General features: G+C 42.7%; 1 protein-coding gene across 3 annotated transcripts in view; it reads right to left on the bottom strand.

The window, feature by feature from the left end:
* MAP2K4 (mitogen-activated protein kinase kinase 4) overlaps positions 1-15,562 on the bottom strand; it is a 78,596-nt gene that overhangs the window by 19,607 nt on the left and 43,427 nt on the right. For all 3 annotated transcript variants that reach the window (XM_070479123.1, XM_070479122.1, XM_020907077.2), the window contains 2 exons: positions 10,527-10,701; positions 1,321-1,440 (listed from right to left, as the gene is read on the bottom strand). In XM_070479123.1, the coding sequence (XP_070335224.1) occupies positions 1,321-1,440; positions 10,527-10,701 (295 nt within the window). The remainder of the gene's footprint in view (positions 1-1,320; positions 1,441-10,526; positions 10,702-15,562) is intronic.

Raw genomic sequence — 15,562 nt, 5'->3', positions numbered from 1 at the left:
GTGATTGATGTAACACTATGTGAAATGGGGAAGAAAGTTAACAAATTCAATAGACCTGGTCATAAAAATGAACACTCACATCAAAAGTACAAGGGTAGGAGTAGAAGCAGCTAAGGAAGTCTAGAACTACCTAGTGATTAACTAGTGATTCAACAAAGGGATGGCAGTATCATGAAGAAGAATGCTACCAGTTACTATCATTTTCTATTAAGAGTACAGAAAAATACATAAAAATTTCAGGACTAGCAAAGAATTAACTGCCAAACCTCTAAGGTCTTCTCTAATTTTAAGAGTTCATACTTCTATTAGTACACACCTCAGTGTAACATTCAGTCCGGTCTTAAAACATAGTATTTTTTAAGTCAATAACAATAACAAAACCAAGACTATACCCTCTGTGATCCAGTACCAAAAAGGAGAAGGGGTGGGGCACATATTTTCCTCACCAGTTCATAACAAACCCACCGGTATCGGCTCATCCTAACGTTTTCAAAATGAGAATGAGTATTTAAAATGCTTAAGAGTTCAGCTCAAGTCCCATTCCCCTAAATGAACATCACAGGTGTGTGACAACTGTCCAGGACACCACACGTATTCACTGATAGCTCCAGCTCTACTTCCTGACCTAACTCACTTCCTGCTTTAGGTAGCAGGATGCCAGAAGCCAATAAGTGTGCTGACAGCTGGAGGCAGAAGTGATAACCTACATCAGGACACAGAATAGGCAGAGGCCAAAAGAGAAACATGATCCTGAAACCAAGAAATTGAAGCTCCAGTTTCTATATAAAAGTCTGGAAAATGGAATAAAACGAATGGATTTCTACCATAGTGTTAATTTCCCTGTCTGATGGATTATACTCAGGATTGTGGGTGGACATGAATAAATGCTTGTGTTAAAGGCAGATACATTTGATGACGGAAATGAATAAAGGTTTAAAAAGGGGGTGGGGGGGTACTGAGGGAGCTCAAAGACAAAAGAGATAGATCTAAAAACAGTAACATATTTAGAAGCCAGCTGATGTGCCAGGTTCTTAAAAAACTGAAAATATTTATAAATGAAGAAGGAAATATGGCATTCACAAATGGCAGTCACAAAATAATTAACTAGCTAGCTAAGGTATGAAATTCACCCCCAGCCCAAGGAACTTGAGCAGCAGAAATTAAGAGTAAATTACCACAGTGATATACTAAAATGTTGAGAAATCAACATATTACTAACATTAGGCATTTAACTGAAGATGAGAATTAAATGCTGCCATTCCTTACTTATTCCAAGCAGCTGTCTGCTGGTCCCCTAAGACCCACATGGCCTGTTCCTACCTCTCGGAAGAGCGCGCCATAGAACTGAACAATGTACGGGCAGTCACTGCTCCGCATCACTACATCCAAATCCATGAGGAGCTGCTTCTGCTCTTTTTCATCCACTGTCGACCGGATTCTCTGAAAAAGAAGGACAAAAGATATCACAAAAACACAAAACGACTTTAGAGAAAAGCCAGTTCCGCAAGACTGAAAATTTCCAAGCAAACTTCACAGATACTAAATAACCACACATAAAAATTATAATCTTCCTTATACTTTATAAGAAAATTTTATCACTGAAAAACACAATAGCACTTAGAAAAAAAACCTGGACAGTACGGCCCTTAGGAATGCTTTGAGGGACCCAGGCTTTTAATCACAAGTGCTCACTGATCACGTTGGCAGGAATGCAACCAAGTTGTGGAGCGCTGAACACCAGCCCCATATGCAAATACAAAGAAAGTCCTGAGGAGCCAGCCTTTAAACAGTTCACATGGAACAATCCTCAGGAGCTCTGAGGACTCTACATACTGTCAATCACCATTTCAGAACGGTATGGAAGCAAGGCTTTCAGTGCAAGAACGGCCCCCTCTGCTCCCAGTGTCCTTATGCCCTGCCTCCTCCTTCTTTACACTTGGAAAGGTAAAAGTGAGAACCAGCCCACAGACTACAACCCGAGCCTCCCAAGCCCTATACTGGCACCCCCTCTTCACCACCCTTCCTGTTTGTTAGAAACAAAGCTCCACCTGACCCTCCAACCCGTGACTCAGACTGCAGGGCACACAAACAAGTGGAAGCAAACCTAACCGTGAGGGAGCAGAAGGCTGCCTGTTTGCTCCTCAGGTGACGGGTCCCCTCCATCCCCACAGTGCAGACCTGGGGGACATCCCCGCACCCCCGCAGTAACTCTGCACAATACCAGCAGACAGCCACAGACCAGGACCCCACCTCCCGTCACCCACCCAGGATCTGTGCTGAACACGGAGATGTTCAGAGGACAGTTCCCAGTACGGACAGCAAAGAAACAGGTTCAGAAGGTGTGAAACAGTGACAAAGTTAGAGGTTCATGTCGAGGCATGCAAACAGCAGCTGTTCTCATAAAATAAGTGTACAATGTCACACCATGCCACTGTGTACAATACCCAGCACATACTTACAAGGCAAGTTAGCATACAAAAATACACCAGGTGGCATTTAGTCTTCCAAAGACCTCAAGGCATGTGTCCTCGATGTTCTCGAAAGGAGTGAAGGCGTCAATGATAATTCTTGAGTGCATTTTACAGAAGAGAAGCCAGAGGCATAGATGTATTTCACGTGACAAGACAACAAGCAGGTATGTATGGAAAAGAAGTCGGTCTCTCATTTTCATTTTCCCACACTAAATGAGGAATTCCATATATTCCAAACACAAACAAATTTGATTTTATAACTTAAAATCTATAGCCTGCTTGCTAGGTACAGTACCTCATACCAAATAAAATTTACAAATTAAAATTCATCTTGTATATACTGATTTTAAACTCTCACACTGAATGTCCTGCCCAGAGAAATAAGAAAAAAAGAGGAAGAATGAAAAATAAAAACAAGTAAGACTGGTACTTTTAAAATTAAGAAACACCCCCCACCATTTATGTATTTTCATAGTTTGGAGAATAATATTCTTGCTTTTCTATCAACACTGGCATAATGTCTGCTCAAAAGAGATATTTCTAAAAAGTCAAATTAGTCCAGAAATGTAATTTATATTTGTTCAAAACATGACACTGATAATTTTTATAAACATTTTAATTACATTAACTCCTGTTTTAAAAATACAACTTTTAAAAGTGTGACTCTCCTGGTAGCTCAGGTGGTCTCCTGTAATGCGGGAGACTGGGGTTCAATCCCTGGATTGGGAAGATCCCCTGGAGAAGGAAATAGCAACCACTCCAGGACTCTTGTCTGGAAAATCCCATGGACGGAGGAGCCTGGCAGGCTACAGCCCATGGGGTCGCAAAGAGTCGGGACACGACTGAGCAACTAACACTTTACACTTCACTTTAAAAGTGTAGCTGTGAAAATACTAATTTGGGAAGGTAATCCTTTTTAAAAACATTTAACAATCCTATGTTTCTAAATTTCAAGGACAAAGAACTAATAATTATAAAACAAATAGGAAACAAACGACCCTCTGGTTGGGAAAGACTTTGATCTACTAAAGAATTGTCACTATTAATATATTTAAAGATTTTTTTTTTCCCACTTTCACTATTTTTTTCTACTTTTCTATATTTACAAGTGTACATATACTAACACACACACTTACAAAACACTGTTTTAAAAGACACCCTCCTTGCTAGTTTGTTTTTTCTTTCCGTCTACTGATTAGATGGCTTTCTAAATTTACAATAAACCTTAGTAGTTATCAACATTTGGCTCTTGAGGATCAATTTCTAAAAATGCTGCTGCTGTTGCAGAAAGGATACATGTTACTACGTGAGCTGCAGGCCTAACTGAAGCTCCAGTATCTGACTGATACACAAGACTATTACTAACCAAACTGGAGACAGAGCTCCTGGCACAGCTGTAATTGGAGATCGTGAGCATGGAAGGAAAATCTATTCATCTGTAAAACATTCTTGAGCACTACTGCCAGCGCAGAAGAGAAACTGGCTGCTGGAGGGCCTGCTGCTCAAACACGAAACAGATTCTGCTCCTGGACACTTGTCGTCACCTCTGCACGCTTCCTGAACATCTCGTCCAAGTGACGGGCAGAGCAAGGGGAGCGACTGCTATTACATCCCAACTGTTTGAGCAAGAGCAGCTAGCTCTCAGTTACACTGAAGCTTTAGGGTCGCACGGCAACATTTGTTATATGTGAGCAATTAATAAAATAAACTAACTCAAAAGTCCTAAAGGACTCAAAGAGGGGATTAACTATAAGCACACATCTCCTACAACAGCAAGTAGCTTCAAATTAATGATTTTAGTTCATAATTCAGTAAGTGATTCACATTGGACAACACTTAAGTAACCAATGAGTCATGTGACAGAATACTTAATAATAAAAGTCCCTACCAGGAAAGTTTTTCTAAATGAACATCAAAGCAATGTGTATGGAAAAGATTTCTCCCATCTGAAATAAGTAAGTGGAGCATGTCAGGGAGAACAAACTTCTTCCCCCTATAAAGCTGTCCTTAACGAGGACACTGGAAATGCAAGCAAAGGTGAAGCCAACTATAGTACCTAAATTCTCTTATAATTTGAATGTTTAGAAATCAAATGTGTTGATAAATGCCTCAAGTTACAAGAAATTTTCATTTATTGATATCAAAAACTTAAAAGCTAGATAAGGCGCGACTTCCCTGGTGGTCCAGTGGTCACGACTGCGCTTCCACTGCAGGGTGTGCAGGTTCAAGGTCTGGCCGGGTAACTGAGACCCCAGGCAGCCACGAGGCATGGGATCTCGGGCAGACTCCCCTCCACAGAAACTAAAGAGGGACAGAGTGAGGGTTCCACAGCACTTCATTTAAATCAAACAATGAAGAGGATAAGGATTTCTTAATCAATGTAATTGGAATAAACATATTTTCAAAGTGTCTATTTCCAACAAACACCAACACTTCTATGCCAGACGTGCAACCTCATTCATGAAGCTTTCCCTGCCAAACACCCCTCCTAAGGTTCATATCTGAGAATAAAATACAAAGGAGACTCGCCTGCCACTCAGTGGCTGCCTTCAGATCAACCTCAGTCAGTGAGGTGAGGGCTAGGACAGCAAGGATCACATTCAGATCCCCAAGACCCCCTGGATTCTTACAAACATTAGATCCTTACAAAGAAATATGCTGCTTTCCCAGCAGCAACGTCTAGAATGCACTTCAGAGGCAAAGGTGGAAACCCCAGAAACCACCGCAGCGCGTCAGTGGGCTGCCCCCTTCCTCTGAGTTGCAGGAAATCCTAGGCATTCTCAGTTTCCTCATTTCAAAACAAGGATTCTCTGCCCCATAGTGGCAGCAAGAATCTCAGCCTTCATTGCTAGTCTTCTAAACAGACCACACACAAAAATGTCCCTGATACCTCACAAAACTGTCACTAATAAGGTCAAAGCAGATGGCAACATTAGCCAAAACAAACCATTTTTAAAAAAGGAAAAAAGAGTATTTGTAATGCTGATCACAAATGCAAAACTGCCTTTAATGTCAAGGAATAACAAATTGTGTGTGTTAAATCATTTGTTTTAAATTATGAAAACAGACGCTTTTACTAAGGCAGGAAGAAAGAATACTAATTCTTAATTGCAAAACCACCCAAGTCCTTCCCTACCAAGGGATCGAACAGGCATCTTACCACTCCTGCACTGCCAGCTGGGTTCTTCACCACCAGCGCCACCTGGGAAGCCCATCTGAGTCCTTAGAATCTACGTAATGAACTTTCAAATGTGTATTGATCAAATTAATAGCAGGACCTCCCCTTCTTCTCACTGAGGATGCTCAATTCCTTCTACGTATTTCTGCTGTGCATCATCAGACAACTTGTGAGATCAGTTCCAAAAACACGTGCGACCACATCATGGGATGAGCTGCCCTGAGGACAAGCTTGATATGTCTTGACAAGTGTGGTATCATCTTCCCCTTCACTAATGACATCACCCAGATGTAAAGAGCACACTGTTAACCTCACCACTGAAGTATGTAAGGGCCTGAAGATCATAAATGACAGATCACCACTTTGCCAGCCATGGCAATACAATGAGACAAGAGAGAAATCTGATACACAGTTTCAGAGGCATGGTTGTGAGACAACAAAGAATGGTAGAAAATGTGCAGAGGTATATCAAACATCATTCTAGACAATCCTCACTTAAGAGAGAGGTGTGGTAAGACAGCTGCTTCTCCAAATAACCATTATATACAAGCTGTGATACAGTCCTACATCACAATTCGGTCAGGTCAGTCAAGTGAAAACAAAGGCTTTCAGAAACTAGGTATCCAGAATCCTCAAAAACACTGAATGGCTGATTAGATTCACCTACAGCGACCATTTTCAAACCATCCCACTTGGACACCAAAGGTTCCTCAGAGCTGTTGCCCCGGGGGCTTCTGATATGGATAGGCATCACCACACACATTAACCAGAAGAGTACAAACACATCACAACCCCGCTCCATCACAACAACCAGAAGAGCACTAATGCTGTCTACTGTATTTGCTGGGGGTTACATATAATTCTGTCAACAGAAAGAACCCACAGTCAGCAAAACACTAGGAGCAACAGCAAAATAAACCGTGCACACGAGGCATTCTAGCCCCACAGCACCAGGGACTGGGGGGCAGGGCGCACAGCCCTGCCACTTCCTCAGGATCTGCCCTCCTAGGAAGCGCTCCACTGACATGTTTCACTCACAACACTCAAGCAACATTAGCAACATGAAATCATATGGGGCAATCAATTTGGTCTTCCTAATGAGCCCCCTGATCTAATCAAATGAGAGCTTCAGACACTGGAATTCAGTATCAATTCAAAAAAAGATAGCCATAGCTTCTGCATCCCACAGGTGATCCAGATAATCAAATACTACCACTGTGGGCCCTTGAGAATCAACAAAACTGCCCGCGGTGGCAGGGAAATGAAACCCAGCCCTGCTCTGCAGACTCCCACCTCTTCCCACAGCAGCCCCGTCCACACAGGAGGCCTGCAAGTGAGCAGATCACGTGGCCCAGGGAGGGCGGGGCTGTGGGTGCTGACACCGCACGTGGAAGCTCTTGCCCTTCCCAGCAGTCATCGGGTTAACCTAGGTCTCAATTCTAGGTCAGGGACACTGGTGTCAAGAGCCAGATACCAAGGAGAGGCAAGAATGCAGGAATCAAGATCAGGTTACCAGCTCAGGATCAGGAACAATTAAACCAATGCAACAGGAGAGTTGGAAGAGTACAGAAAAACACTGAGGGTGGAAGGAACAAGTCAGGCAGACCACCAAGAAATGGAAAACACCTGAAACCCTTCAATGTACTATACGGTCACATCACTAACTCGGTGTGGCCTATGCAGCAAATTTCAAAGAGCTGGTCTGTTTTCCCAATCAACTCAGATAACTTTTCAATTAGAAGACTCAAAGCTCATCTTAACAATGACAATCCTAACACCTCCCATCTGACCCAATGGTCAGATCAGGTCCATTCTGCACTGAGATGAGAACCTGACTTCCCTGTTAACCCCACTGCCTTCCATCTTCACTCTCTTTTATTCCCTCTCCCTCCAATTTTCATTCTTTCCTACTCTCCCTACAAACAAGAACCGGGCAGGCTCCTTTAAGAAGTCAATCTGGACCTACCAACAGGGCAGTGGTGGTCCAGGCCTGCATGAGGTCACTCCTCCAGCCCTTGGGAGGTGATCCTAGTTAGCCGTGCCTCCCCACTCCAGCCACAGACAGCTCCTCTTCTTGATTCTTCTCTCCGGTGTCCCTGGATTTGCCTGGATCAGATTCTGATCATCTGGGACTAACTCCGCTGGGGGTTTCTCCCAGATCCGAATTTCTCTAACCCTGATTGCTTTCTCAGCTGTTTGGTCTGAACCCTGGGCTCCTTCCCCATGACAACCAGCCCTGCCAGAGAGCTAAGCAGACACCTACTTCCCTCCCAGAGGATGGTGACTGCGTGTCTCATGTGTTCATCTAGTGGTTATTCCACCATCATGCAAATTGGGGCATGAAATGTTATTGCAGAGGATGCTGATCCAAGCCCAAAGGGCCAGTGTCAGAGGATGACCTTCCTGACCTCTAAAAAACCCTGTGGCAATACATTCCCAAAGTGCATCAAACGACAGTGTGCAGTTACTTCAAGTGGCTGTCTCATTTCCCCAACATCAAGGAGGACTCACAGGAGTGTGAACCAGTTCCTTTAAATCTCCATATTCCTCTTCTCAGAGCTAAACCCAGTGCGTGATCAGGAATAGAGCCATCCACGTGAAAAAGTCACACCTAAATCCTTAATCACACAATGCTTCTGTGTATCTGTACTTGTCGATCTGGTCTGTGAGCTGAAGTGAAAAGCGAATAGACTCTCGGATGTGAGGAAAAGCTAAGTATTTTCAAAGAGACCAACAACAATACATTTTAAAGTGTGCAGTTATGGCATGCATCAGTCATCAAACGGGTGTCAATTTTTAATTACACAAATGCACAAACACTTACTCTTCCATTATTATTTGAACTCACAGATTCCAGTCGTTACACCCCATCAATATCCTGACTGGAATGTCACATTACCCAGTTAAATGAAAGCATGGCCATGTCTCATTTTTTCCTTCTTTCTAAATTGCCCTCCCAACAGCCCCAATGCTAAACTATCATGATTGCTCAAGAATTCAAGGTGATAAAGAGACAGTATCACCTGGTGAGTACAGATGTGACAGGCATCCGTCTGTAGGTCCCAAGACCACCTGAGAAATACTTCTCAAAGTCAGATGATGAATGGCAGATAGTTTCCTATTTTCACTCTTAAATTCTTTCAAAACTTGAGTAAGCATTATACAGTTGCAAATGTTAGCAAATTAAAATTAAAATCTTCAACATCAAAATGAAGCAACTTCTTTGTTTTCCTTTAAAACTTATTAACCATGGCTGCAGTCTATCCATGTTACCAAAACAGATTATGATGCTGATCAACAGAGTGAAGCACAGAACAGCACAGACTGAAAAAAGCAGGACATAATTACTAAAAGTACCTTCCCTGGCATCTGGGAAAAAAGTCTAGAACTTTAGTTTACAGGATAGTTTTCCCTTCAACCTCTGACACGTAAAAGTGAGTGTCATGCACAGACAGTACATAAGGACAATGCAATGCTTGTGCAGAGCAGTCTAAATAAAATGACTTTCTTTCCACTCACACAACAGTGCACAGCATAGAGAGAAGTTATTTTACATTCCAAGGAAAACAACATTTTAATTCAACAGATAATCCAAAGCAGAGGTTCCAGCCTGTGCATATTGAGAGGTCTGTGGTTACATGCAAAATGCTGTATATGTAAGCATCTTCCCAAGAAAAAGTCTATAGTTCTCACCACACTGTAAAAGAAATACGGCCAAAAATAGGTTAGGCTCCATAGGGAGAATCCTAAGATTTCGCCCCACCATCAATTTTTCATTAGTTTTACACAACCCAGCAAAGAAAACTGCTTAACAGTGAAGGAGGCTAAAAGAATAACACTTCACTCACAATAAACTTCAATACAGGAAGCATTTTTACATTAATGTGACACAAATCCACTTCCAAAAGTCAAGCAGGAAACAGGCAACTCCTCTCATCAAGTCATTTTGATAACCTTTCAAATTGGGGGGCTAACAGAAAGATGATTCACTTAGACTGTCTGCAAATTCATTCTCAATTCTTACAAACTAGGAAAGTATTTGTTCCCATAAGAATTTTAAGTTCGATGAGAGTGTGGCCTTATCTCATGTTTCCCTTTTTCATTTTAAATTGCCCCCAGCCATCATCAATTTTCCTGAAGTTTCTTACAGAGAGGGAACATTCAGTTAAACATCTGAATGAACAGATGAACAAACTACACTGACATGGGTCTGCTGGGGAGTCAGGTGGAAACCATGGGCTCCTCCCAGGTGCCAACGTCAGCCTGCCAGGTACCGTGTACAGGCCAATCTGCACGTGTGGCCACTCACGACAGTCACAGTACTGACAGACGTGACAGCACCATCACGGAGGACGCGTGTCAGCACACCTCGCGGGGCCCTACGGAGTGGAGATGAAACACACACAGAGCAGCCGAGCCGGTCAGGACCGAGTAAGGTTGAGGTTAGTGGCAACAGCATGTGCGTGGTTTCCGGGAAACCGTCAGTAAGCCTGCTGTTAGCCCTAGCCCCGCACCCCGCCCAACCCAGAGCGCAGCCTCCTCGTCTGGCTCCCGCCTGGCGCCCCGCAGCACCGCCCAGGTCCCCAGGGTGCGGCCGCCCGACCAGAACTCACCTTGGTAGTGGAAGGGCCTGAAGTTCAAAACACATTAATGCATCATGCCAGGGGTGCAGGGCACATGCACGGGTCACAACTCGTATTTCCAGAGGGGAGCAAACAAGCCAGCAGTGAAGACCACCACCCGCAGAGCAACTGGGAGAGGAGCTGCATGAGCCCCATGCGCGCCCAGGACGGCAGGAACAGAGCAGTGGTGCTGCCGCCCCCAGACACTCCGTCTCACGGATTAAAGTACCCAAAATAATCACGGGCTTCACCTACTTTAACTGCCATTATTTGCCCACTTGGTTTGTGGACCATTTTGTTGACAGAACCGTAAGCTCCTCGTCCAATCTCTCCGAGGTCTTTCAAGTCCTCTGCAGTGAAATCCCAGTGCTGCTCAGGGGAGATCTTCAGTTTTCCTGACGACTCAATGCTGTGGGTTCTCAGTCTCTCTCTGTTAAAATATTAGGAAGCAATTTTTCCACATTTTAAATAGGCTTTGACTTTTTCTTTTTTAGCTAGCACTGATTAATGCGTGGGAAAATTTCTTTCCTCGTTAGTTACGAAAACAGTCTGAGCTCCAGGTTTCTGGGGATTTGTTTGTTCCTTTGTTTGTGCCATTTTGGTTTTTCATACCAAGTTAAGAAAGGCCTAAACTTAGGGAGTTGACAAACACAGCTTTAATGGGACTCATAAAGCCAAACTTCCATTTGTGGAAGAAACTCCTACTGCAGACCAGTTTCATTTCCAGATACAAGATCTTTTCCAGACTTTGCAAAACTGCATTATCAAATGCAGAATCCCAGGTGCTATGAACCTCATTTTCAAAAATCTCTTATCCTGCTTGACCCAACATGGATTTTTCCAGGTCCTCAGTCCTTAATACAGCTGTTCACAAACTCTGCCACCCATCAGAAGCACCTGGGGAGATGTATTAACTCCCAATGCCCGGGCACCATCATATGGCTATCAAATCAGAATATGTGGGCACAGAGGTCAGAAAACAAGAGTATTTTAGGACACCCAGGTGATGCCAGCAAAGTTTGAGAACTAGCACCTCAGGGTACTGCCCTGCTCCTGTTAACGCCATGCTGTGGAAGGAGAACAGTTAAACAGCTAGCCAGCTGGCTCCAAGAGGAACACTGCCACGTGAGCCTCTCAGACCTTGATGAGCAGACAGAGCAATGGATGGAAAAAAAAAAAAGATTCATGGACAGAAGAACTCACTTGTTACAGATTTTCATTAAATAAAAAAAGCACCTAACCGGAGATCAAGTATTAACTTCTAACTATACTTTGTAAAAAACCAAATCCAGTGAAAAATGTTACATCAATCATGTTTGTCGGTTTCTCTCTTGCACACACACCCATGTGTAGGAATGAACTGTATCAAACCAAAGAGTGCAGCAGACATAAAGAAAAAGACTCCACTGAATATTATCTACAGTTTTTCCATTTCATATTAAATGATCAGAAACTTTTAAAACCTGATCTAGTGATACAAGTAAGGACATGATTGGTTATCTATTTCTTCTTCCAAAATTTAGGAAATGTTTTCTCAGATTAGCACAACTGTTTTTTGTAGTTACTTTTAAGCTTCTCATGTACTTAGAATTTTAAAATCACTCTCCCAGAATAATCATTTATACCAGTATTAATAATAACTGAATCAAGGTTATAGTTAAAAAGTTAATACACTTTGTCTAAATAAAAACTTAGTAAACCAGCATTCCAAATGCCAGATTCTCAAACCATAACTTTAATAAGTCATAGTACCAGCTTTCATCTATACAAGTTCTTTTTAGTTTACAAAACACTTTTACCAGTACTATATATACCTAGCATCTTGAGTCACAGGAAGCCCAGAAACCAGTGGCATAAGTGACCATTCAGGTGTGAAGCTTGAACTGCCTAAGATGGAATCAGATCTAAGCAAGTGGGTCTCTACCTACTTTTCCATTGAAGTACGTAGGGATTAAGCCAGGAAATATTCTAACATAAAGAAGTTCCATATATAATGACTGCTGTTCTGTGACCACTGACAAGAAAATCTCTATGGCTCAGTTTAATCACTGGTGAAATAGTCAGCACTGGCCTACTGCTCAGGGTCATGGCAGACAAGCTCTGAGGTGGTGCCTGTGACTCTACTTTCCCAGGATTCATATCTCTAGGTAAGCACCTCTCTTTGAACACAGGGGACCTGTGGCTTGTTTCCAGCCAACAGAACACAGCAAAGGCTATCACTCATGATTACACTGTATCACGTAACATTTACCATTAGCATTCCTGAGAAATGAAATGAATATTTCATTGCTACATAAAGTCACACAAAAACAACAGTTATTATACTGCCACAAAGATCAAATTTTAGAATTATGGAATATCTCTGCAACAGTTTAGCTTATTGTAGGCCTGCTGTATGGCTTCTGGATAAGCTCCTTTTTTTCTTTTTGAAAGTGAACAGATTGACAGATAAGGGATATGGGTTATCTTCTCGGGCTAATGAAAACATTCACAAATTGAGTAAGGTGACAGATGTACAACTCTGAATATATTCAAAGCGATAGAATCATACAGCTTAAATGGGTGATACCTCCTCAATAAAGCTGCTGAAAGAAAAAGATGAACAGAAGAATCTGATTTTTACCCAGAGATCCACTTTCTCAGTTAGACAGGAATAGAGCTATGAAAATCACAGAAAAACATGCTACGGTTGTGCCATCCCCAAGGCGGGGGGGTCAGCACCATAAATTTGTTTTCTACGTTACTCTGTCTCTGTTTTGTATATAGATTCATTTGTATTATTTCTTTAGATTCCACACATGCGTATATTTGCCCTTCTCTATCTGACTTACTTTGGCAAGTATAATATTCTCTAGATTCATTCAGGGTGCTGCAAATCGCAGTCATTTATTCTTTGTCATGGCTGAGTAAGCCAACCATCTGTTGATGGGCACTTGGGTTGGTTCCATGTCTTGGCTATTATAAATAGTGCTGCTATGAACCTTGGGGTGCACATATCTTCTTAAATTAGAGGGTTTTTTCCTCGAGATATATACCCAGGAGTAGGACTGATAGATCATATGGTAGCTTTTTTGGTTTTTTAAGGAATCACCATACTGTTTTCCATGGCTGTGACACGGATTTACATTCCCACCAACATTATACGAGAATTCCCTTTTCTCCACCCCTCTCCAGCATTTACTACTTGTACACTTTGATGACGGCCATTCTGACAGGTGTGAGGTGATACATCATTGTAGTTTAGATTTGTGTTTCTCTCATAATTAGTGATATTGAGCATCTTTTCAAGTGCCTGTTGGCCATCTGTATGGCTGAGTACGTTCTCTGATAATTGTTCTTTGGGACAGAAATGAGCAACTTGTCCATTAATACTAAATCATCACTACCGTATTTTAATTACTGTTCCTTCTTTAACCTAGACTAATCTATGAGTTTCTGAAATCCTACTGATGCCTAAAAAGTCAAAGAACTGTGACATAATGCTCTGGAGCATAATCAGACTGGGCATGGAGAAAAGCTTTATTTCTATCTAATGTGTCTAACCGGAGAAGGCAATGGCAACCCACTCCAGTACTCGTGCCTGGAGAATCCCGTGGACAGAGGAGCCTAGTAGGCTGTGGTCCATGGGTTCGCTGAGAGTTGGACACGACTGGGCGACTTCACTTTCACTTTTCACATTCATGCATTGGAGAAGGAAATGGCAACCCACTCCAGTGTTCTTGCCTGGAGGATCCCAGGGACAGGAGAGCCTGATGGGCTGCCGACTGAAGTGACTTAGCAGCAGCAGCAGCAGCAGCGTGTCTAATAAAGCTGCCCATGCCCACAGGAAGGTGGGCTTGTTTTTTAAAGAAACAGAATTGCACAGCCAAAGTGACCTGGGATGGCTGTAGCGCCACACTTCACCACCACGTCTATTACATACAGGGATTTGCTGTGCAAATTCAGCAGCAGGACATGCACCTGAATCCCTTCTTCCAACTGGATTATCCAATCCCTTCTGCAGCCTCACAGGCAGAAGAGAAATTTAAGAAAGGAAATCAATCATAATGGGAGAAAAGCACTATGAACAATTCTGTGTACACTCTTCTTTTCCTGTGCTATTACACAGTGACCTGTCTGTCGCACTTCCTGCTTTACAGATGTCAATGAACGCACTGTTGCCGTGAGTGCAACTCACTGCATCTCACTGCCTGGGTAGTCTGTCTGCGCTAACCACGCAGGACCAGGGACAGGAGCCCCCTGGGCCGGCCTTTTCCCTCAGGCCAACCTGAACGGTGACTAGATCCCTCTTTAAGAGGTGTTTTGATCTATTACTCTTAGAGTCGGACGTTCTTAGCTATTCGGTAAACAACTGCTTCTGCTTTGGTTAGCCACCTGAGATGACATCCCCTTAACCACAGCTCTCTACACGGGTGTTTGTTTTGCTGTTGCTGCTTCTGCTATGCTGTACTAAGTCACTTGGGCAGCGTTCAACTCGTTGCAACCCCATGGACTGTAGCCCTCCAGGCTCCTCTGTCCATGGGATTCTGCAGGCAAGAATACTGGAATGGACAGCCATGCCCTCCTCCAGGAGCTCTTCCCGACTCAGGATCAAACCCTCATCTTTTACATCTCCTGCATTGGCAAGTGGGTTCTTTACCACAAGCACCACCTGGGAAGTCCACTGCTTCTGCTAAAAAATTCTTTTTCTGTTAACATCCCTATCAACCCTTTCTTCTATACTGCACATATTTCTCCAGGGTGCTGTTTACTTTCCGATTGTATTTAAGAAATTACATATGCAAAAAATGCAGTAATTGAGGCATTTTAGAATCAGTCATTCCTACTACATTCTTTTGCCATCCTGCAGTATCATCTAAGTTCACTTTCACATGCAATATGGATTTCACTCCACCACTGCATTTTCAGTTTCCTAGCACTGTCTTTTTTTTCTCATGAATCACCCTTTTCAGTAATTCTGTTGCCTATTTATCCAAATTTGTTCTTTCCTCAATACTTTCCAATCCTTTTTAGAAGTGCCATGATTTCTTCTACTTTATTACAAATACTAATATCATCCACGCAAGTTGTGATTTTGAATGCTATGCAATATCATATTCAGAGATGTTCTTTCTCAAAGCATCGAAGATATGATTCCCTAATTCCATACCTCTCCTCCCATCTCACGATGAGTATCTTATGAAACTTGTGTTCAGGGTACTATGGAGCATCAGGAGACAGACTGACAACTAAAAAAACAGACAATAAATGGAAAGGTCCTGAAGACCCTGGACAGCAGGCAGCAAAGGGCA

This window comes from Odocoileus virginianus, chromosome 17, assembly GCF_023699985.2.
Source record: "Odocoileus virginianus isolate 20LAN1187 ecotype Illinois chromosome 17, Ovbor_1.2, whole genome shotgun sequence".
Classification (NCBI taxonomy): domain Eukaryota; kingdom Metazoa; phylum Chordata; class Mammalia; order Artiodactyla; family Cervidae; genus Odocoileus; species Odocoileus virginianus.
The sequence above is the reverse complement of the archived record's forward strand: the minus strand, read 5'-3'. Positions and strand labels throughout refer to the sequence as shown.